At 41.1% G+C, this 24,564-nt stretch overlaps 1 protein-coding gene across 1 annotated transcript in view; it reads left to right on the forward strand.

The window, feature by feature from the left end:
• Positions 1-24,564, forward strand: part of NOTCH2 (notch receptor 2) — a 78,740-nt gene that overhangs the window by 38,467 nt on the left and 15,709 nt on the right. The window contains exons 6-18 of the mRNA XM_037404426.1: positions 4,407-4,640; positions 5,461-5,616; positions 6,735-6,923; positions 8,698-8,811; positions 9,965-10,078; positions 13,411-13,644; positions 14,135-14,245; positions 15,892-16,084; positions 17,636-17,781; positions 18,311-18,430; positions 18,539-18,691; positions 21,484-21,712; positions 24,051-24,529. Of these exons, the coding sequence (XP_037260323.1) occupies positions 4,407-4,640; positions 5,461-5,616; positions 6,735-6,923; positions 8,698-8,811; positions 9,965-10,078; positions 13,411-13,644; positions 14,135-14,245; positions 15,892-16,084; positions 17,636-17,781; positions 18,311-18,430; positions 18,539-18,691; positions 21,484-21,712; positions 24,051-24,529 (2,472 nt within the window). The remainder of the gene's footprint in view (positions 1-4,406; positions 4,641-5,460; positions 5,617-6,734; positions 6,924-8,697; positions 8,812-9,964; positions 10,079-13,410; positions 13,645-14,134; positions 14,246-15,891; positions 16,085-17,635; positions 17,782-18,310; positions 18,431-18,538; positions 18,692-21,483; positions 21,713-24,050; positions 24,530-24,564) is intronic.

Consider the following 24,564-nt stretch of genomic DNA (forward strand, 5'->3'; position numbering starts at 1 on the left):
ATTTGCACTTGCCTGCACTAGTTCACCCGATATTGAAGATGTTGCTTTTAGAAATGTAACTGAAACATTAAGAGCAAAAGAAGAGAAATACCTACAGAAACTTGCAGCTAAATGGATTAACAGTTAGCTGAAGGGATTGTGGCATTCAGAAACACTAAGGTTATGAAGACCTATATGACACTGTGCAATTCATAATGGAGTTTGCACTTGGAAGTTGAACTTCATTTTTGTGAATGAGAGACTTGATTCTTCCTAAAATTAACGAACAGAAAACAAGCTTACCAATACATGGCTACAAGTGAATATACCTGGTTTGATTACAATTAAGTCAAAGCAGCATCCTTAAGTAAATTGTTTCAGAGATCTTTTGTCTCATTTGACTTAAGTCAACCTGTCAGAGAGAAGCCTTGTGTAGGATATTCATTGAGAAGTTTTAGAATTAAATCCTCGTTTATGTCCAATACTGAAAGAGATTCTCTGCTGTGAAAAAAACATTCAGGAAGCTCCTGGGACAGATGCTACACTAAAGACCTAGGTTGCTAACAATAGAAACATCAGATCTTTTCTTTGCAGCGCTTCCCCAAAATATGAATCTACTTCTATCACTTTCAGAAGGAATTGAAGTCTCTACTGAGGGCAAATCAGTGCTTTCCAGAAAATGAGAGCTTGTGGCCATCCTGCAGTCCCACTAAGAATTAAGTGATGCTACTGCTTTGGGGGAGGACAGTCTTGAAAGCCGTTTACAAATGTGTGATGCTACTTTCTGGGGAAAAAACCCCAAGAAAACAAACAACATAAAAGCCCAAACAAACAACAACAGAAAAAAAAAAACCCTTCCAGAAACCTGTGTTGAAGAACTATAATGTTGATCATTAATCCCATGTTGTTAACACCTAAAGATTTAAAACCACCATATAAGCAACTGTAGGGTATCTAAAAGAGCTTAAACCCCTCCAAACCATCCCACCTAAACCCGCCCCTTGTTTCTCTCCTTTTGAAGACTTTGGGCTACAGAATGCATTTCCAAGCCACTCGAGCTGCACTTCAGCAGGAAGGGCTCAAGCATTTTTGGGCAATTCACCACTGCCAGCTAAGAAATGCAGGGGCCTTGGACGTTAGTCTGGGATTTGCAGTATTTCAAAGCAGTTCCAAGATCTTTCACAAATTATTACATTGCCTTAAGGATGATAAGACTGAGTGCTTATTAGTGTAATTAGACTGATATGCTCTGCTTGCCTTATGTTCCTTCTGATTCGCATATTTTTGCGCAGAAGTTGAGTCTGGTTTTCAATTATAACTTCAATAATGACCAAGTTTTTTTCATTAAAATACTGAGTAGTAAAATGCAATAGTTAATTGCTCGTTTGTACCCCTCATACTGGGTTGAATTTCCTTTGTTTTTAAAAGAAACTGCATTAAGATAGATCTCTTTGATTTGTATTCATAAATAAACACAAATATGAGATCTGGTAGCAGCAAAAGGAGCATTAGAAATCTGAGAAGCTAAGATCAAATTTAAGGACCTCAAACATGGTATGTTCTTTAAATGCAGTTGAATTGCTCAAAGTTTAAACTCTGCTTTTTTGTCTGTCTTGGGGAAACACTGATACACCTTTCAAAAGTTTGTTTAGGACTGTGGAAATATGGAATAACCCAGGGCATTGGGTTGCTGAAAGGACCTATGTGATGTCACTTGATACTGTCCTTTTTAGAAGTGGAGAATAAATGATATGGAAAAAAAATAAAAAATCCTAAGTGTTGATATTGCTAGTGACACATGAAAAGTCCCAAACAAACCCGGAGAGTTTATCTAAGGAGCAGTTTGTCCCTCTTTGCTTAAAAAAAAAATCGCCAAACAAACCATGCGCACATGCAGACGCCCTCCCCCAATCCACCAGAAACCTCCACAAAACTTTACATTTCAGGAGTTCTATTCAGCCAGTCACAAGACAAGTGATTTGGAGAGAGGATTAACAATCCGGAGTGGTGTGGCAACTTCAGCGCTGAAAACTCTTGGCACTCTAGTGATACTGAGTTTGAATAGGCTGTGGTTAAAAGGAGGGTATAAATGCTGCAAGAGCTTCTGCAAAACGATGGTGCTGTGGATGAGTGTGTGTCAGGGTGCGTGTTCTTTGGTCTGGGTTGGGCCCCCTCCAAGAAAAGGAGCAAAATCACTTTATTATGAGTAAATAATGTCTTGATTTTTTTTTTTTTTTGAAAGGAAATCAATTGTGTTGACTTGTGAGATATGTGTGGCTACTAGGAACCAGTCTGAGATTACTGACTCTCCAGTTTGGTTACTGATAAGCTAATACTGAAAGCTAACGATCAAATAACTTCTGTTATGACAAATGCACAGGTTTGTTTTACCATAATGTAGAAAGCTGTGTTTTGCAGATAACAATATGAAGTGTTAGATTTTCCCCTAACTGTTTAACTAAGTAAACTGGGAAGTGGTGATTAATTCTGAAAGCTTTATTATTATTACTATTACTACTGTTAAAATTTCATGGTTTTCCGAGTGATACTATCCTTGTTTTGAAGCAGCTGCACTGGAGGAAGGAACACATGCACAGAACAAAGTCAGTTGTGCAACTTTTTAAATAATAATAATTATTCTATTTCTTTGCCACTAAGGAAAAAAAAAAAGTAGAGTTCACAGGACCAAAGGCTAAGATTTATTTAAGTACTTTGAAAACAAAAGGAATCATGATTTGCATATAGTAGATGAAGATGATTAAGACTGAACACTTTTACATTCCTGCCAACAAAAAATGTTTCAGTTCTGTGTATTGGAGGAGGTTTTATGTGTGTACTTGCATCATAATTTCTGGGTCATTAATAAACAAGGTGACTGTTAAGCAACATCTAGTAAGTATTTTTAAACCGGCAAACCTGAATAAACTGGAGCCCAGGCAAATTGGCAGTGCTGTGGTCTGCTCTTGAATTTCTTATTCTTGGAAAACTGGGGGAATTCCAGGCAAATATAAGTCTGCAGTTGATACAGTAGCTGGAGACGACAAACAGGAGGATCTTGGTAGTAGCAATGCTGTTACTTAAGAGTCTTGTCCCAAATAATGGAAAGCTGCTGCAAGCTAGTGAGGGAGGTGGTGCTGTGAGCTGGAGGGGGAAAGAAAAAAAAGTTCACATCAAACAAATCTGATCTTACTCTTTGATAAAGAGTGGTCTTTTGGTGCTACGTACATCATATCAACATTTTAGGAAGGGTGGTAAAAGCACGTTATAAGGAAGTAAAAAAAAAAAAAAAAAAGCAAGCTTTCAGTGTTGAGAGGGTTTGGTTCTTAACGTAACAGAAAAAGGGGAGAAATAGATGATCAAGAAAGATTGTGGGCTGTGACCAGTACACTGTGGTTGCATATGTGCACTCATATGCCAGCCTGGGAAGAAAATAGCTGGTGCTTAGCCCTTACGTTTTCTCTGTTCAAGAAACTCAAAATAAGAATGGATGACTTGAAATTTAAGCTAAACAATTTCAGCTTAAAAGTAAACCATGCAGCTTTAATTGGGAAGATGAGTAAGTGTTGAAACAAAATATTGATGCAAGTGGTAAGTTCTCCAGATCTTGATGTCAAAGCAAGATAGATTTGGATAAATAAATACATCTGTAAGTGTGAATTGCAGAGCTTTTATAGATGTGACTCAAGGAATACTGAATTTCACAAACTGATTTCATACTTGGTCATTCTTTTCCTTAAAACTCCCTGAAACTGTACATTTGTTTTCTTCCCTCCAATATCTCCAGTCATTAAAGCATTTTAGTAGAGTGTTTATTTTGTCTCTAACAAAACCAAACATTTACATCAACAAAAAAAACCCAGCAACCAAGAAAACCCCAGCTATTTGTGGTTATCTGCAAGTACCTGGGGAAAGAAAAATGGGTATTTTAGGTAAAAGAACCTCAAGAATTCTGTTCTTCCTCATCAGGTAACCTCTGTTGCATAATTATATAGGAAAGAATTAAGTTCTCCTGATGAGTTACTTTGCTGCTGGCCTGTTGACACTGCTTTGGCCAAGATTTTCTTGTGAGGCCTTCTCTCTTCTTAGTCCCTCTGGCTGCACTGCAGGCAGGCCTTCTTTCTGCTGCTCACATCCTCACAGGTGTATCTTCATATACTGCAGGCTGCCTGCTGGCTCTCACATTGTGCATTTTTTAAAGTTATCTGCAGTTCAGCGCCTGCTTTTGGGATCGTTTAGGGATGCTAGTTCTCTTTGCCTAACTTGTTGAGAGCGTTTTTGGAAGTTCTCGGGCTCAAATGTCGTAGAAGTAAGTGGCAATCAATTTGGACTACACTACAGTGTTTCCCTTGCTTATGTTGTCTGTGGAAGAATCTTCTTGTGTCTGAACATCTGAACTTTTATTAAACTTGTTTGTTTCTGTGTATCAGGCCAGTTTTGCACTGAAGATGTTGATGAATGTCAGCTCCAGCCCAATGCTTGTCAGAATGGAGGTACCTGCACCAACCACAATGGAGGCTATGCCTGTGTCTGTGTCAATGGTTGGAGTGGGGATGACTGCAGTAAGAACATTGATGATTGCTTCACTGCCTCCTGTGCTAACGGATCTACTTGCATTGATCGAGTGGCTTCTTTTTCATGCATTTGTCCAGAAGGAAAGGCAGGTAAGGACAGAAAACTTGCATATATCTGGCACTTCATAGAAGATACTTCCTGTATGGTATGTGTTGCTTAAAGTGGTGTGTTTATTCTGCACACTTCGTGACCAAACCAGGAAGAACAAAAGGAAACATGCTGTCCATAAGCAAAGACCTTTTTAACCTCTAGTTCAGGACAAAGAAGTATTTGTATTGGGCTGGAAGACAAACTTACTACAGTTTAGATTGTAAGGAAAGCAGATCTTTTCCTAGCCCTTGGCAGAACCTGTATTTGCTTGAGAAGTTATTCATGAGGGTGACTTGCTCTGTGCCACTTACAATAATTGTACTTAAAAGTCTAGAAGGCAAATTTAGATATTTTGGCGTGAGTGAGGATGCCCTTACTGGTATATTTGTTTTTGTAGGGTAGGTAAAAATATAATTTCCTAACTACTACCCAGAAATAAAAGTGAACAGTATATCTGAAGTAAGAAAGTGAGCTTCATGTGCACCTGTATTTTCAGCTGTCAGAAAACTCATCATGCTGGTTAGAGAGAAGAGTTAGTTAACTGCTCCAAGGAGGAGATTTTCGTAATGATAAGCCATTTTATGGCTCCAGAAGTGCTGCAGACACCTCTGAAGTCACAGAATATATGTTTAAGTATAATGTTTTATAAGTGTGTGGTGAAATCCCTGTGGTAGTCTGTAAGTTGAAGCGTATAAGATATTGCTTAAGCTTCTGGCTGTGCGAGTCTCTGAAGTATCAAGACAGAGGATTTGATAGTGTAACATAGAGTCTGACTGCTATATCTTACTTTTTTGAATACACTCTCAAATGTTTCTCTAGGTCTTCTGTGCCACTTGGATGATGCATGTGTTAGCAATCCATGCCAGAAGGGTGCTCTGTGTGATACCAATCCTGTGAATGGACACTATATTTGCACCTGTCCTCAAGGCCATAAGGGAGCAGACTGCACTGAGGATGTGGACGAGTGTGCAATGGGTGAGTTTGTTTGCTAATTGTGAGTTCTGGGTCATTTGCTTTATGCACTAACAGAGGGGCAAGAATACACATTATGTCATAGCTTCTCAACGTCAGTGTGACTCCTTCCCTACTCTCCCCCTTCCATTACAGTGTCTTTAGATGAGCTTTAAATCTTGTGTGAGACTTGGGGCAAAGGGCTGAGTCAGAAGAGTTGTCCATGTTAGAGCTGTTAGCCTCTGGAATATGAAAAGCAGTGAGATGCTTAACCATTCTTCATTGTGCAAGAGGGCTTTAGCATTGTGTGAGGAGTGCAGGCAAACAGATGCCATAATTAAGCTGACCCTTGGAACTGCAGTGTACAATGAAAGTACTGCAGTGTGTGTGGGAGTTGTTGCAGCTCCTGCCTTGGTGGAAATATATCAAGGCTGTTTGACAGCCAGAATATGGCTGGATCTTTTGAGTGCCTTCCAAGACTGGTGACCATGTGGGGTTTTAAAGCTGTAGTTCTCTGATATCATGCTGTTGTGTTGTTTTGGGGATTGGAGACTCACAGACTTGATTATAGTTTTGTGAGTGCTAGTTCATGCTTCTAGAGTGTGATGCGTGAGGATAATACCCAGCCAGCACTCATGGGAAGTAATGGACAGAAGCATTTCTTAGAATTTTGTTCCTCGGTCTGCCTTGGACAAGAGTGCAGCTCTTTTCTGAAAAGGAAAAAAACATGAAGGACTAGTTTGGTTGTTTTGTGGCTGTGGTGGCATCTTGTCAGCCTCAGGAGTGAAGTAAATGTAAAAGATGATCTAGAGATAAGGCCTGGAAAGCATCATTAATCCTCTAGTCCCTGCTAGTTGTACTCTCCTCTTAAGAACTGTCATTAGTATTACAGACCAGAGTTGCTCCTTTGGTCCATTGGTAATAATGGCAGTCTTTCTTTTTGCCTCTAACAGGCAAGTGACTGCCACATGTTTTCTTCAATCTCAGTAGCCTTTCCCTGGAAGGATGGACAGTCGTTCCCCAGTATTAGTTTCTAGAAAGGAATGGCCACTGGAAAAGACCGTGACTAATAAGGAATGCTGTGGCTTTCCTGCTCCAAGGAGGGGTTTTGACACACACACACGTTTTTATTTTTCTTGCAGCAAACAGCAATCCGTGTGAACATGCTGGGAAATGCGTAAACACAGAAGGCTCTTTCCACTGCGAGTGTTTAAAGGGCTACACAGGACCTCGCTGCGAAATGGACATCAATGAATGCCACTCAAATCCATGCCAAAACGATGCCACCTGCCTGGATAAAATTGGAGGATTCACATGTCTCTGTATGCCAGGTGAGGGGAGTTTCTGACTGAGACGGGGCTTCCAGCAAAGGAAAAACTCAGAAAGCAGAGCACAGGGAGAGTTGCCAGCTGTGCTGAGGTGGAACACAAAATTGCAAAGGGGTGAGGCTAAATGAAAGGGTGAGAGCGATCCTGCTCTGGCGGCACCAGCCAGGAGGACTTGGCATCTGTGTGTGGGAGGGAGAAGGCAATTAGAGGACTGAGAAAGAAACTGGTCTCTATGTCAGCAAAGGAAGTTGGCATTCAGAGCTGAACTGTATGTGAACATTTGTTACTATACCTCTTAAAGTGCATGTGTAGAAACTTAGGTTTCTGAAAGCAAAGCAAGTGCAAACTTTAAGAGTGACTGTGGTTTGAGATACGTATATGATGATTCTGCGTAACAGAGTTTGGGTTTTTTCTCTGCTTGAAACACTCCACACGATGCAAGCTCCCTTTGACCAGGGGAAATAACTGTAAACAAAGTTACTTTATTGAAATCATCTCCCTTATGAGGAAAGTCTGAGGGAGCTGGGGATGTTTAGCCTGGAGAAGAGAAGGCTGAGAGGGGATCTTATCAATTTCTACAAATACGTTAAGAGTGAGTGCCAAGAGCAGGGGACCAGGCTCTGTTCACTGCTGCCCAGCGACAGGACAAGGGGCCAGGGGCAACGGGCACAAGCTGCAACACAGGTGGTTCCATCTGAATAAGAGGAAGAACTTCTTCACCTTGAGGGTGACGGAGCCCTGGCACTGGCTGCCCAGACAGGCCATGGGGTCTCCTTCTCTGGAGGCACTCAAACCTGCCTGGATGTGACTCCATGCAGCCTTGCTGGAGAAGACCCTGCTTTAGTGGGGGTTGGCCAGGGGTCCTCAAACTACAGTCCACGGACTGGATACGGCCCCCAGGGTCCTCAATCCGGCCCCCGGTATTTACAGAAACCGCCCGCCCACCCCTCCCCCGCTAGGGGTTGGGGGGGGAAACCAAGCAGCCGCAGATGACTGCCTGCCACTTCATCCGCGCGCCGGCCCCCTGGTTAAAAAGTTTGAGGACCCCTGGACTAGATGGTCTCCAGAGGTGCCTTCCAACCCTGACCATCCTGTGGTTCTGTGAAATCGTGCTTGTGAAGCTTACATGTCCAGCATACCAATGACCTCTGTAGCCTATTTCACTTTCTAATAGAAAGTGGTAAAAAAAGAAAAGTGTGCAAGTAGCTGGTTGCACACCCTTACGAAGTACAATGAAAGAATTGTGACCCCTGCAGGTGATCAGCTGGTACCAGGAAAGCTGGAATGAGTTTTTAATTGATACCTAATCTGTTTTGAAAGGTGGAACTCTACTCCCAAGTATTTCACCCTTCTTAGTGTTTTTCTTTTACTCTGACATTGGCTAAAAAGCCTTAAGCTAAAAATATCTGTGTGTTTGTTTCTTCACCTTTTACCGTATATTGGCGCACATACAAATATATTGGTATCTTTCAAAGTGTTAAAACATAACCCTTCTCACCAACTGGATGAAAACATTAGATGGGAATTGAGCACAGACTTCTCCTGTTACTGCTGATGAAGTGAGCATGTTCAGCAACGGTGAAAAATATACATTCAGCGTCCCTTTTTAACCTCTGGTATATATTCTTACCTTGTAGGTTCTGTCCAAGCTGCAAACTTGCAGTGAAACCAGGCTTAGACTTTCAGCGCTGATGTAAGAGGAGTTAGACTTTCAAGGGCACTTTCTTAAGGCCTTCATTCACCTTTTTTTTTTTTTTTTTTTTTTTTTGGTAAACAGGTTTTAAAGGTATACACTGTGAAGAAGATATTGATGAGTGTCTAAGTAATCCCTGTGTGAACAATGGAGAGTGTCTTGATAAAGTCAACCGCTTTCTCTGTGTCTGTCCTCCTGGTAAGTACATATTTCTGGAAGCTTTTCCTGCTTTACCTTAGGAAGAATTGCATAACCAGTGAGAGATTGCAGGTGGTATGTTTCTTGTGAGTTTCTGTTGTCTTGGTGCAGCATCTGCTTGAATGAGTGAGTTGCAATCACTGATAAATAAGAATAGACATGTATTGGTTGCAATAATAGTGTGCCTGTAACTGCCCAAGTGTTGAGAAACATACAGTTGGGTGTCTCAAAGAGTAGCTGGCAGCATGAATTTCTCTTATTGTGAATATCATAATGAGATAATAGATGTGTAATCCCAAATATGTTTTAAATATCAGAGCCTCTGCATGCTTTTTGTCTTTTTCTGAAGTTTTTAGGCAGAAGCCATTTTTGCATCAGTATAGTTGATGTTGCTTGCACCATGAGGGAGGTGGATTGGGTCTTCACTTTAGAAAAGGATGAATGCTGAGCGGAGGATTCAATGTTAGCTGTAGGGTAAATACCACTTGTTTTCCTGATGGCTTATAAAAAGTTTTGGGTTCTGAATATATTTGACAGAAGCCTGCTCTTCATCCCTTGTTAATGATGTTCTGGCTTCTCCTGCCAAGAAACATTCCTGAAATTTTTTGGTTTTTCGCTTGAGGTGCCTAAGGCTCCGCATCATCTTGATATAACCTGTTGATAGTTTGTTAACTATTTCAAGAAGTATATTGAAAGATACAGTGCTGTATTGTACCACATTCCACACTGGTGTAGTAATTCTAGTCTAAAGGTTCTAGTGATGTATGCATTGTTGTTCCATTTTAAGTTACTTGCTTTGATTACTTGAAAGTTTTTATTGGTGGCCTCTCAGTTTTATAGACAGGCCTGCTGTCCAGTGGTTGACACCACTTGTGCTCTGTCTGCTTTATTTCTGATTGACTTGGCCATCTCAGTTTTCAAGCAGAGGCTCCTTTGACCTAGAGGCTAGAAACTATGTTTTGGCTGGTGGTTTGGATGAGGAACCAATCCACCCAAGGTGTGGTGTGTGTGCACAATGATGCAATTGAGTTTAGATTTACTGGGCTTATACTTGGGTGGTTTTAAAGATTTGCTAATAATTCCTGGCGGTGCAGCTGTTTAGATTAACTTCCTCAAATTACTTCTGGATTTTCATCTTTTTTCTACCTTTCAGGATTCAGTGGTGCTGTGTGCCAGATTGATATAGACGACTGCTCCAGCACACCGTGTCTTAACGGAGCCAAATGTATTGACCATCCCAATGGTTATGAGTGCCAGTGTGCCACAGGTTAGTCTGGTGTTCAGAGCCCCTGGAGATTGTGTGTAACCTAAATACGTAAAGGGGTGGCCAAAGAAGTGTCAGCATTCTTTCTTTCTTTCTCTGAAATACTGCTTGTTTGTTGCGAAGCTTTGTCTACTCCTTTGCAGCAGAGAATAGTATTTAAGTAAAGAAAGCCTTTCACTTCTGACAGCAGTAAGTTCACAGTTGATGGGCGTTCTGGCCTCCCTCTTTCAGCCCCGTCTCTTGCTTCCCAGAAGGTGACAGCTTCTTCTGTATTGACTGTGGAATCCATGAGTGAAAAAACAGCAGTGTGAAGCCTTTTATCTGTGGCTTACCTTTCTTTCTTCCAAGTCGGATTATGTAGTACACGGTTGAAGAACAAGAGATGGACAGAGCAGTGCTATTTCTTTTGCATCAGGCTATTTTATGTCAAAAGTAGAGATTGAAATGCAGTAAAAATTGCGTCCATTGGAAGAAATACCACACAGCAGCTGCCTGCCAGAATGTAGTTAAAATGACTTGTCAAGCATCATACAGAAATTTTGACAGAGCTGTGGATGGAACCGAGGTGGTTTTTTTTTTTAATGCATTAAATTCATTTACTGCTTGGTTAATTACACATCCAAAAGCATCAGGCTTATTTATGGGATTTTCTTATCTTCAGACCTCTAGGAGTGCTGTAGATATATTTTTATCTTAATTTTTCCATCTGGTTAAATAAGAGGGTTCAGAGCTGTTACAGTCTAATTATCAGCAAGGAACAACTTTTGGTTGCTTTCAGTTAATGGTGCCTGATGCTTGTGATGCAGATTCAGTTGTCGAATGCATTGGCTTTAGCTCTTCCATTAGAGAAAAAGCTGAAAAATTCCTGGAGCCACCTTTGTCCCGGATAAGTGCTCTTAGATTGGCTAGGCTGATGTGCAATTTTTCTCATTTTGGATCATTCTAGTAATCAAATTGTTAAGGCACATTTGACTTCACTAATATATTCTGCACTGTACAGAATAGAGCAGAGATTAGCCTAAAAATTCTTCTCCAGTCTTTTCACACACCCCCTCTCCCCCTTCCCCAACGTGCCTGAAGAAACAATGAATTTGTTGAAAGTAGGGGAATGCAGTAGTTCTGATCAGGAAAGGAATAGTTATTGTTAGAATTCTCCTTTTGGTGTTACTGCATGTGACAGAATAAGCTGGCACTTGCAAAAAGAAGAAAAAGCTCAAAGCCTCTCCAAACTTGGAAACTTATCTTTGAAAGTCTTTTTTCAGGTTGGTGTGTAGTCTGGTTGCTTTCATTCGTTGAGAGTGCCGAGTTTGTCAGGCCTGGGAGGGTTTGGGCTGTGTAGCGGAGGACAGTGTGGAGAGCTGCACCTTGACGAGCACGTTCTGCCTTTGCGCACTGAGCTGCTGGAACCGCCTCAGTACAGAAAGCCTGGGTGTCCCAGATGGGGAGGGAAGACTGCTGCTTCCATGAAGGCACAGTGACTTACGGAGCGTTTTCAAGGAACAGGCCGAAAGCAACCAAATGTTTGTTACTGAAGCGGCAAGTCTTGGTAAAATCCTTAGTTAGTACTTTGGCTGAAAATGAAAGAGGGACCCTGTCCTAGGGTTTTTTTCCATCCTGTCTGAGATATTCTTATGTTCTATATTCAGGTGGGTTTTTTTCTAGTCTAACTCTTGTCTGCAAAGAGGGAAATTATATCTCAGTAAGGTGTGTTCAGTTAAGAGATTGAGAAATACATCTGATCTTTAAGTGGTTCAGTTGAGCTACAATAGGAGGCAAGGTAATAATTTTTTGAACGAATGTATGCTAAGTATTATATTTAATATTGACAGCCTTCTGTAAGACTGAAATGTGGAATTCATCATTGGGGCAGGTCAGTTTACTGGAAAATGATGTTTGAGTATGTTCTTCCTCTATTAATCTCATATTATGAGTGTATGTGTTCCCTGAATGGTAATCGCCAGCTGCCGAAGTGATTGAAAACTGCAAAATGTTTGGCCAATTGCTGTACAGATAGCTCTATTTACTGCTTGCTTTTTGTCTTTTCTTTCCCTTCTGGCATTATTCCACTTCTCCTTCCCAGTGGTAGATCATGGCTTTTCTTTTCTTGAGTTGTCTTAGGTCTTCCCTCTTTTATTTGCCTCTGTTCTCTTTTTTTTTTTGTTGTTTTTGTTTTGTTTTGCCACTGTTCGTCCTCTTATCGGTTTGTTTTTCCTCCTTCCCTAACATCTTTTTATATCCATCTCTCTAACTAGCTTCCCTTCCCTCTCCCCACCTGCTTCCACACCCATTCATCCATGCATACGTTCGCAGAACTTGGAAATTTTAGCCGTCACCTGGTATGTTTGACCACAGAAATAACCACAAACCTGTATGAAAAATGGGGAGCCTGTTATCCACTTAAAATACTCAGGTGAGAATCGCTCTTCAGCTGTTGAAATTCCCTGCAGCTTGGTTTGTATCATTCTCCAATTGGTGTCTGAAATTTGAAGTTCTACCTTCCTAATCTTCAGCTGCTGGAAGGCAGTGTGAGCTGTTGCTCCAAAACCTTGTCTCTGAAAACCGTTTATTTTAAATTGTCCCTGCTTCATTTAGCTCTGCTCCATCACGGAAAACAGGGCTCTTGCGGGAGTTGTTTGCTGCTCTTAGCTTCCTGAACCATTGTTTTAGCCCTTCTGGTGAATAGGTTCTGTCCTTCTCTGTTGCTCAGGATGTTTCCCAGCTGAAGCAGAATGAAACAGGCCAGATTGCCGCTTGTTTCATTGCTCCTAACCAAAGAGGTTGCATGCAGTCTTTCATAAATTTGCAGTTGGTGCTTGATTTGAGTTACTGAAAGGTTTCCCAGTGAAAGGGGCAAGAAAGTTTTTAATAAGTGGAGCTGCAGGGGCTTTGCCGTGAGCCGAGGGAGTTCCCTTGGGAAGGTTTCTGCAGCATCTTTGCAGTAATTCCTCAGTCTAAAAAAGTCAACCCTCCTGGTATTGTGTAGAGGAAATAATGACAGGGGAGTGCCTTCAGATAGTTTATACTGATGCACGTAAATATTTCTCATGGAGATTTACATGTTTCCTCTCATTGCTACTGTTCTGAGTAAACTGAAGGTAACCACTTCCAATGCCAGGATTCTCCATGCAAGATGTTGTTCTGTAATGCTGTGAACAGTGGAGGAGTGTTGTTTTCCAGGGCTGGAAAATGGGCAGCAGTTGAGATGCCCTGTTACCCTCTGTGCTGTCTGCCACTTTGCCGATTCTTAATATGATTCTTCCTATATTTGCATTATATTCACTGCAGCATCATACCAGTTGCCTTCTTAATTACTCCAATTCATCATTTTTCCTTAGGTTTTACTGGCCTTCTGTGTGAGGAGAATATCAACAACTGTGATCCGGATCCTTGCCACCATGGGGAATGTCAAGATGGAATTGATTCATACACATGTATATGCAATCCTGGCTACATGGGTGCCATATGCAGCGAGCAGATAGATGAATGCCACAGCAATCCCTGCCTCCATCAGGGGCGCTGCATTGATTTGGTGAATGGCTACCAGTGCAACTGTTTGCTGGGCACTTCAGGTACATAAACCACAAGTGGAAGGATTGGGTTCTAGCAGAATTCAAGCATTTAATTATTTCTTACATGTGCTCTGATTTGCATACAGAGATAAGCTTATGGTATGAGTGTATCATTTTTATATTACTTTTTCTTGCCGAATTTTGATGTGTTTGTGTGGATTACCTAACCCTCACTGCTACTGCATCTGGCCTTGGAACAATTTACCTCCTCTTTACTTCTAAATTCAAGCAAAAAATAGGTATGGTATTCAAAATGGTTTACTCTTTTGTTTAAACATGTAGTACAAGTTCAGGGTCATAGTCGGCACCCAGTAACTCAGGTGACATTCCTTGGTGTCGCAGTGCTTCTGCACCATCCCCTGTTTGAGGCGTCCCAGTGCACGTGTAACTTTGAAGCAGGTGGGATTCTTAATTTGGCTATTTCTGGGAAACAGTTTTCTTGTCGTCTTTGTAAGATTTGGACCCTTATTCCTCTATCTTTTTTTTCCAGGAGTGAACTGTGAAAATAACTTTGATGACTGTGCAAGTAACCCATGCATTCATGGGGACTGTATTGATGGCATTAATCGCTACAATTGTGCTTGCAAACCTGGATTTACAGGTAAAGTCAGCTACCAATTAGCTTTGAGTTGCTTTGAATATAGTTATCCAGGTAACTTAAGGAAGCTGTTCTTTGCATACTGACTGCAAGGGATTCGGTTAGTATCTCGGTAGATTCTTCTAATCTTTGAATCTCAGCATCTTACATTACAGCAAGTTTTACAGAGCAGAAAAATGGCCTAACCTGCGCTGTGAAATACCATTCTTGTTAGGTAATTATATCCAATTCATGGTTCTTGGGTTTATAACAAATAAACCCATGTGACTTTGGTTTATTATTTACAGCTTCTTTTCAGGGCCAGAGAGGTTGTGGACGATATGGCAAGGTGTTTGATTAGACAATACCTTGGGCTTTGACCATGAACAGTATTTCTTTCTGTGAAAGCAAAGCATTAACTCAGTGTTGTAATCAGCTGCTCTCCACTCTGAAGTCTCCAACTGAACCACCTGCTTTTTTCAGTACTTCTCTTTCACGGCGTGGTCTGTTCTGTTTCCCTTGAAATTACAAAAACTTACCTAATACAGTAAAAGTAAGGCTGAAAAAAGAAGCTTTTAGACACTTTTGAATCCATGCTTAGAACATCAGGACTATTTCTGATGACTAAAGCACATCTCAACACTGTTTATAAGGGACTTAATACGTTCTGAGCCATGTAAGGTAATGTGCTCATAAAATGATTGTTGTAAGGCGGTTGGTACTGTTTATAAGAGTTTTCTCATCACATTTGTTACTGTTTATTATTGAATGATTCTAATCAGAATTGATCTGAAATGCATTAGAAATAGCACTAAAAGGTTCCAAGTGCTTTTCTCTTGGCATCTTTCTAGACTTTTGATGCTCCTTTCATCCTTTGGCTCTGGCATGGTCATACCTTCTAGCCTTCAGGACGGGAAGAAGATGACCTTGATCACTCTTGCCTTTCAGGCTTCTTTGTCGCTGGCCTACCATATTTGTTATCCCACTGGACAGATTCTCTACCGTTAACACTATTAAAATAATTCAGTAATATGATGAATTGTCATATTCCAGGATCTAAAGAGCTGGCTTTCATGGAATCTCATTACTTTGTCCTTCCCTTGTGTTAAAAATGCTTTCAGTGTACTGCAAAATTCACTTCATTTAGCTTTCCAACCTCACAAGATCTTACAGTTGCTACTTCAAGGATCTTGCAGTTGTAATTAGAGGCAGGCAAAACAGGAAATGGTGTTTTTTAAAGTCCCTTTTGCGCAATAAACCACAAGAACTATATTTACTGCAGACAGTATGGCAGTGTTGGTTGTTCAAAGGATAGGTGCTTTCAAAGCAGAGCAGGACTATGACAAGTGGAGCTCAAGGGGTTTGTTCCAAGCATGACACAGCTGAGTGATTTTTGCCTCCCTAATCAGTATTAACCAGTGTTTTTTAGTGGAATTCTGTTGAGATTCTTGAATGGTTTGTAAATACTTGTTGAGTGGTTTCTAGGCACAGAAAAGTGCTGCATCTTTCAAAAATGCTTCTCTTGACTTCTGTTAAAGCACAGAGGCATGCAAGCTCTGTCCCACTGCATTGGCTTTTCTGAGTTGTGTCTCAGGGCATGTTCTCACAGACACACAAAGCAGATGCTCTTATAAGAAATACTACTTAATAAGTATTGGATTTTTTTCTAGGCCCACGTTGTAATGTGGACATTGATGAATGCACATCTAACCCCTGTCATAATGGTGGAACATGTCTAAATGAAGTCAACGGCTTTCGGTGTGTATGTCCTGAAGGTTACCATCATCCTCACTGTCAGTCACAGGCAGATGGTTGTCTTAGTAATCCCTGTGTACATGGCAACTGCACACATATCACTAGTGGGTAAGTACTTCTTGTCACGTTAAACTTGCCTGCTACCTTCTATACTTTTTTTTCTTGCTTTGCCTGGAGTTCCAACTTGGCTTGAGGTTTCTGGTTTTTGTTTTAATTTCTCAGATTAGGATCCAGACCTATCTGCTGCCCATGACATAATCACAGTAAGGGGTAGATATTTAGTCACTAGCTGCAGTCTGCTGTTTCAACATAGGGTTTTCTGTCCTGCATTGTATTCTTTGCTAGCTTTGCATGGGTGTGTAGTGCAGGGTGGACTGCCATCGTCTAAAGGCAGGGTTTGGCAGCTCAAGTGAGTAGAGTGAATGCAATTGAAATAAAGAAGTGGTTCCAAATTGAACCTTTGGGGAGCAGCAGCTACTGTTCCATCAAACTCTAAAATGTTGAGCATGGAGACTGTCTTTGTTGGCTAGTGCTGTTCTTGCTACCCAAATACTATGTATTAAGGAACAGGCAGACAACTTTTGACACTAGGAGATAAAGCAATATTTGACTTAAACACTTTGTCCAGCTTTAGTCACATTGTTGGATGCCTGAGAGAAAACAGGAAAGCCCGTTCTGGCTCTTTTGATGGCAGTGGTTGCTTCTGAATCTTTCCATCCAGGAAGACCAAATGCTGATTTTGGGAGGCCTGAATCAGACCTCCTTTTGGTATTAAGTGCAGGGCCTGTGGAGTCAACAGGTTTGGGGAGGTAGGGCTTGTGTTTGTGGAACTTCTCAACTGTGCATCGAATAACAGTGCCTCCCAGATGTGTGCTGTGCCCTGGAACGTGCTGTCGGCACTTGGGCAAGGAAGTGATTTACCGCTGTGGATAGCTCTGTGGGGCAGGATTCAGCACTTTCCCTGGAGCTGGCAGGAAGGCTGCCTTTCTTGCTAATTCAGCCTCTGCGTAAGCTTGGAAAACAAATGTTTTGGTTCATCTTGCCTGTCATGTCACCTGCAGTCATATTTGTGCCCGTGTACACGTTTTGCTCTGTGCCAGATAAAATAAGTCTTGCTTGCATGAGAGAGAGGGAGACCAGTGTGTGTGGTGTGGCCTGAGTCTGGGGTGATTCACCAAGTCCTTGGTTCTACGTCATATGGGTGGAGTGCTGCTCCACTTCAGATTTTGAAACACGATGGAGAAGATTGCTCCTGCTCCCAGCCAGCTGTTTTCATTTGTAACCACTGCTTTGTATTAAATCAGTCTAGTTATCTTTGGAACCTATTGTTCCTCTGCACTTCTTTTAATCTTTTTTTTTTTTTTTTTTTTCCCCCTGTCTTTGTTTAAATGTGTTGAGGTGGTCTTATCAAAGCAGAAACATATTGCTGGTTGACTGAGCACTTTGTGAAAACTGTAAGGGAGGGAAGTGTGGTTTTAAGAGAGGGTTTATTTTCAGTGTTTTCAAAACTATACAGCTGGGGTAGGCAATCTAAATGTAACTTAGGGCTCTCTTAAAGAAAGGTCTACTGCCTTCCTCTTCAAAACTAATCTGCAGGAGAAATTGGTAGATGATTTGTTTTGGAATGCTCTAAAGTTACTGCTGGTTTTGCCTTTAAAGGTACAAGTGTGTCTGCGACCCAGGCTGGATAGGAGATTACTGTTCAACAGAAGGGAATGAATGCAAATCGAACCCATGCCAGAACGGAGGAACTTGTGAGGATCTGTTGAATGGATATAGATGTTCCTGTAGGAAAGGATTCAAAGGTGAAAATTCAGGCAGAAGTTTTTATTCTCTTTTTTCCTTTCCACTTCATTGCACCCTTAGTGCCATTTTAATAATTTCATTAAACTTCCTGGAAATAGGAATCAAAAGGGGAAATGCCATGTTTGTATGAAGTTAAATTGCAGTCAGTTAATGTAGACATGATACAGCAGCAGAATATTTAATAAGACCATATCTAATCTTGTTTGGACTCATTAAGAAAACTCCTGATGACAGCTCATCTTAATTTTCTTTGTAAGAAAGTTAGACTGAGATTATATAAAGGCAGTGGGAATTGAAGGGGCATTAAATTTGGAATTACCATGGCTGCTGTCTGCTTGCGCCCACTGAGCCGATGAGGAGTGCTTCAGTCTCCTTTTCCTTCCATTGAGATTTTTCAAATACAGAAATACTGTCCACTGCTGTGTAGGATGATCATGCAAGTTACAATCTACAATGTCTTTATTCGTTCTTCCAAGAAGCACCAAGCTCTTAGCGGCATACTCTCCTTTTTCCCTTTCTGCTTTCTAGGAGTGAACTGCCAGGTAGTGGTTGCTCCTTGTTCCCCTGATCCTTGTGAGAACTCGGGAATCTGCCAAGAATCTCCTGACTCCGAAGGCTACACCTGCCAGTGTGCCCCTGGCTGGGAAGGTAACGGGGATGGGGAACACTGTACTTTCAACACTGAGCAAAATTGGCATTGAGCCTTTTGACCATTGCCTTATGAGGAGTCTAACGCTTGGACTCTCCATGTTTCAGGGGAGAGGTGTACAGTGGATATTGATGAATGTCTCTCCAAGCCCTGCAAAAATCATGCTCTGTGCCATAATATTCAAGGCAGTTACCTGTGTGAATGTCGGCCAGGCTTCACTGGAGGAGACTGTGACAGTAACATTGATGACTGCCTTTCAAGTGAGTATCGGCAGATTGTTCTCTGGGTTCCAGTTTTTCCTAGAAATAATTTTGCTGTGCTATTGGTGACTGCTGTTGACAGATGCTGAAGGTTCTTTTATAATCACTTATCAAAAAGAAAAAAAACCCCACCAAACCTCAGCTTTGAAAGACTTGCATGTTTGAGGCAGTCAAAACCCATTACATTCAGCTGCTAGAAACAGACCAGTGTCCTGATAGCAGGAGTTGTTCCCAGATTCTTAACTTGAAAAGGTCCTAGAGTTTACATACTTCAATAAGGAGCACTTTTAAATGAAGAATTATATTTGCCTGAAATTTTAATACACCAAGTTAAAGTAACACTGCAGGGCTTACCTGTATTTCAACTTGATTGAGGTGTGGTGGGAATCTGGAGTATAGCAGTCTTTCCTGAACTGTTTCTGTCTGACATCAATGTTCTGGAAAGAGTGGGTCCTGTTGCTGTTTGAGTTAATCCATATTTGAAAGCAAATTAAGCAGCAGTAAGGCCTCTGTTCCAGAATAGGTATCGGTTGCAGGATAGCCCGTACACCGATGAGTACTGAAACAGTTTAAATTACAAGAAAGCAATGTTAACCTCATGCCCCTGACACTGTTGTTTACAAGGCAAACCAAGTATATAGTAGCTGCTTTTTCTTGCTGGGCACATTCTTGTATCATCATCAGATAAAAATTTGAGTCTCATGTGTTTTAAAAGTTCATGTGTTACTATTTCAACAGTGCTTTAGCAAACCTTGAGGGAGATCATGGTGTTGTAATTTTTTAATTGGCTGGCTCTTAAAGAAAAACAAAACAAAAAGCTCCCCAAAATCCCCCAAACCAAACCTCTGGATTTTTTTAGAAAAGCATAAAAACAAACCAAAGTCTTAAATTACTTTAGGTAAGAATTTAGAGAATTGTGCTTGCATTTAAAAATATTTAAATTTGTGACTGCTGTAGAGAAGGATCCAAACAAGTCTATTAGCAAAAGTTAAGCGTGGGAGACTCCGAAGCAGCACTGCCGAAAGAACTTCTAAGGCATTTGGCTCAGCCTGAGCTTTTGATTGCCTCTTTCTGAGCAAACAGGTACAGTGCAAAAAATGTCACAGTGCATTGACCCAAAGCTTTGCTTACTGAAGCCAACAAAATTATTGCTTGTCTTGTTAGGTTTTACGTGGGTGTCTGAAGATAAAAATGTTTTTAAAGTGTTCGTTTTTCTCTCTTGAACAGCTGGGAAATCTCTCTCTCTTCCTAAGTGTTCTGAGAGCTGTGAGATTCATCCTATGTTGTCTGTTAGGCAGCACACCCATGAGGTTGAAGAAGAATTTCAAATTACTGCTACAGCTGATTTCATTTAGCATAACAAAAACCTTCCATGGCTTGAGCTAAATGTCTTTAATCTATGAAGCAAACAAACCCTCCAACAACAAGAACTTATTGAAAAGTTGATAACTCGAGTCTCCTTTTTCTGTCAGTAAATGTGTGGCACAGAAAATTAATGTGCAGCTTTTGGCTTCAGTCATGAATGGCTGAATGCCATAGAGACAACATTTTTTAGCTGCCAGGGGTCTCACTTTGAATTGTGCTTTTTCTCTGCAGTAGTCAAATGACCTCTAAATGGATGCAGGTGTGTCTCTTATAACCCAGATTTTTATCATGTGAGCATATTTCTCAGTCATTAAATGAGCTTTAATTACCTTTCACATCTGTTTTCTTCATTTACCAGTGAACAAAATGATCTTGTACTGAACTGTGAATTTTTGGTGGAGTCTATCTGCATTTTCAAGTTTGTATTTTAGTAGTACCTTAAGTTAGTTACAGATTAAAAAAAAACCTGCTCTGTAACCTTTTTTTCACCCCCCTTCCTGTCTCCCCTTTCCCTCACCCCTCCCAATTTCCCTCTCTGCCTTCATATATGTAGGCTTTTGGTCTAGGGAATGCAGAGTAGAAAAGATGTCTGGCTTCAGAGGCAGTATCTGACAGGGGAATGTGGGTCTTCAGTCCGAAAGTGGAAGGAGTAAAGCAGGAAGAAACTACTGAATGGCAGAGACCTTTCAGGCAGATTGGTACTTGTGGAAATAGAAGGAATACACTAACAGGGGATGCCTTAGACCAAAAAATGGTGATATGCAAGTAGCAAGACCATGGTGTAGGGATAAAGAAAATTTCAAGAAATGCAGAGGTGAGGAGAATCCAAGGTGGTGTATGAATTTATGAGCTTTTCTGCCAGCCTTTCCCCAGTCAGTCTTTGATACTGGGAAAAATGCCAAATGCCCAGTAATGATAAGTGCTCATATATACACTATTATACCCATACATGTTTTATTTGACTGGACTACTTTCATGCTTAAAATTAAGCACCGAAGTTCTCTCGTGTGTTGAGCAGTGTCTGGAAAAGAGAGAATGGGCCAAGTTCTTTTATGAGTAAGATTTGGTAAGGAAGAAGAAACCTTGCTGTGCTGTTTGTATTGTGTTTTATCAGTAGGCATTTGTCAAAAAAGCGGAGTCTGAATTTTAAACCAAGAGGCTTTGGGTCTGGTTTTGTTGGTTTTGGTTGAACACGTCCCAGCAGAGAAACCTTTAAGCCCTGAAGCTTGGTCTTGATCCACACCTTCTTGTGAATTCATTATTGATAGTGCTTTGCAATTACCTCTTCCATAAAGTGCCTCAGAAAAACTCATCAGTAGTCTGTCACACTCTGGGCTGTGTGATACTTTTTTCCTAAATAAAAGCTACTACTCTAGGCCTGGCCTTTGTTACCCATTTTAACACTTGGTGTAATACTTCTGTCTCAGATCCCTGCCAAAATGGAGCTTCATGTGTGGATGGGATTAACTCCTTCTCATGCATCTGCCTGCCTGGATTTCACGGAGATAAATGTCAAACAGATACCAATGAATGTCTGAGCGAGCCGTGCAGGAACGGAGGCACGTGCACCCACTACGTCAACAGTTACACGTGCAAGTGCCAGCCTGGGTTTGAGGGAACCAACTGTGAGAACAACATCGATGAATGCACTGAGAGGTGAGAGAGCTTCACTGTGCTGCCGTGCTAAGGTGTCACAGGATGTGTGCTCGTGGCTTGAAGTCAGTGCTACTCAGAAGCAGTTTCTAATGATGAGGATCTGTTTTCCTGACTTTTGTCACCGAGACATGCAAAGAAAACTTGCTTACCTTGTGCAGGATACCAGCTGGAAGGCAGCTGCCTCTCAAAGTTGGTCTTCAGTTTGCATGACTAGTTAGAAGCTTAGTTCCATTATAGGAGGAATATGACAGCGTTTAACAAATGTTAAGACAGTAACAGGTGCTAGCTTATTAAAAGAGAAATGATTTATATTTTTTTAAGACCATTATCATATAAGGGAGGGGAAATAATTGATCAGTTATGAACAGTTACTGTGCTGAGAAATACAAAAGCCGCAAAAATGGAATCAATGGCCAGCTCTTAGGCAGGAAAAATAAATTAGCCCTGAGCTGAGTTATTGACAGCAAATAACATGAAGAAGCTTACCAGGAGGAACAATAAACCCACAAATTCTGTACTGGAAAGGTTTAATCATCAGAGATCTTTTAACACTCACAAATTGGATGTGGTTTAGCAGAGTTGAGATAAAATTCTAAGGGGAAAGTGTGTAACTGAGTTAAAATGCTCAACAGCTGGTCCTTATATTAATGGGTTCACTTGGTAGTTTTAAAAGCTCTTTGAGTGTTAACCCTGTGTATCCATCATCTGCCTGCGTATTTATTTTAAGCTTTGCTAGGATTGATGTAAGCAACCTCAGATTCTCAGATTTCTAATAAAGCTTGAAGTGGTTAAAAAAAATATTAAAAAATAGTCTGTTCTAGTCTAGTTACTAGAAACAAATAAGGTGCCTAAATGCAAAGCGCTTGGTATTCTCATACGTTTTCTGCACACAAAGAAAAGATCATTCTTTTCTTTTATAAAACAGCATTTGTGGGGGAGGAAGTACTTTAACATCTTTCACTTAAGAACAGGATTGCGTCACTGATGAGGGTGTGTTTAATCTACACACCAGTTGTTTAATCAAGTGAAGTATGTTGGGTGTTTTAGCAGAACCTGGTTCTTCCTTGAGGTTCATCCTGGTTTTGTTTTCATTATCGGCCAGGACAGAAACCAGTCTTGCAGGTATGAATGAAGGATGTAGCAATTTTCAACACTCTGCCAAGCTAAACCAGTCACACCCTCTCAACCAAAATTTACTGAGCTATGCTTAAGAGTGCCATGATAGTTGGCTAATTTGAATTTGGTTCAAATAATTCTTCCGTGTCTTGTGTGAGAAGCCGCCTATGAGAGAGTGCCATCTTCTTTTGGAGATGGGTACCTGATTTCAGTGAAACATGCCAAGTGATTGGTAGTTCCTCTTATTTTCCTTGTTTTGCCATGAATGTAAAAGAGCAGGTTTTGCTCTGTGTAGAACAGAATTCATCCCACAAGGCAGAGGAGCATCTCTGACAAATAGGTTGATGTTGACATCTCTACTGTAATCACAGTCAGGATCTTTGACAGTGCGCAGAACAGATAACAAGTATGAATACATTTTGCGTGCTTTATCAAGCTGATTGTGTCTGATCTAGGGTTATTTTCAGAGGAGCAGGAGTTTCCTGGCAGACATTTTTTCAGAAGGAAAAAGGAGTCAGTTTTGCAGGAGGCATCACTTCTGACTTTCCCAGTCACTTCTCCACTGCCACCTAATCTGGCAGAATTTCTTATGATCAGAAGATTGGGGGAGAGGGGTAATTCCTTTGATCTGAATTCTGTCAGGGCATGTATGAGTAGTTTTACAAATCAAGGAGTTAAGATTCTCATGAGAAGAGGAGGAAGGGATTTAGCAATACCAATACTTTCACATAATTTCAATGAAGAACATGCTTGTGTTTTGCATGTTACACAGACTTTTTCCTTGAGAAAATATACCTGTGACTCCTTTGAAGCTTTAAAGAAAAGGCAAATTGTTTTGTTTCTCGTAATTAGTAATACAATTGTAATCTGTAATAAAATTTGTATAAAATTTATCAGTTTGAGCAAGCCACACGCCTACCTGGTACAGTACTGTTTGTGGTCACATTGAGGCTGGGAAAATTTCATTAACTAAGTTACCTTCATCACTAATAACTCATTGGAACCCTGCTTTACTTTCTTCTCCTGCCAAGGTAAAAGACAGTGAGCTGGAGTCCCCTGGAATTGCTGTTACCTGGTGTGTGCTTCATTAGCAGCAGCTTACCAGTTGTCAGAAGATCCTGTAACCTGGTTTTCTCTCTCGTGTCAGTGAAGTTTGCGTGCTGTTTGGCTATGAGTTAACTGCATTTTGTTTCAGTTTACCTTTGTTCTCACTCTCTTGCAGCTCCTGTTTCAATGGAGGTACTTGTGTAGATGGGATCAATTCCTTCACTTGCCAGTGTCCGGTGGGGTTTACAGGACCCTTCTGCCTCGTGGAAATTAATGAGTGCGATTCACATCCTTGCTTGAACAAAGGCTCCTGCGTGGACAGCCTGGGCACATACCGATGTATATGTCCTTTGGGTTATACTGGGAAGAACTGTCAGGTGGGTGACGTTTCCTTGCCCATTTTGCACAGGGGACTGTTGTTTGAACCATCCGACAGCACAAGTGACTGGGTTGGATGTGAGGTACCAAATGTGGCAGAGCTCTTGTTCCTTCTGTTCTGTTACAAGGTGGTTGGCCTGTTAGCCCTGAGAAAAATAAGTCCGGGGCTTCTGTCTGACAGAGCAGGTGCCCCGGCTCAAAACTCTGGAAATCAAAAGTGTCACTTTGTGAGGAGGAGGAAAAACACTTGGTTATTTATGAGGACAGGTGTCACTGGAACTTTCTAGATTAGTTTTCTTCTTAAACGAAAA

This window comes from Falco rusticolus, chromosome 11 (genome assembly GCF_015220075.1).
Source record: "Falco rusticolus isolate bFalRus1 chromosome 11, bFalRus1.pri, whole genome shotgun sequence".
Classification (NCBI taxonomy): Eukaryota; Metazoa; Chordata; class Aves; order Falconiformes; family Falconidae; genus Falco; species Falco rusticolus.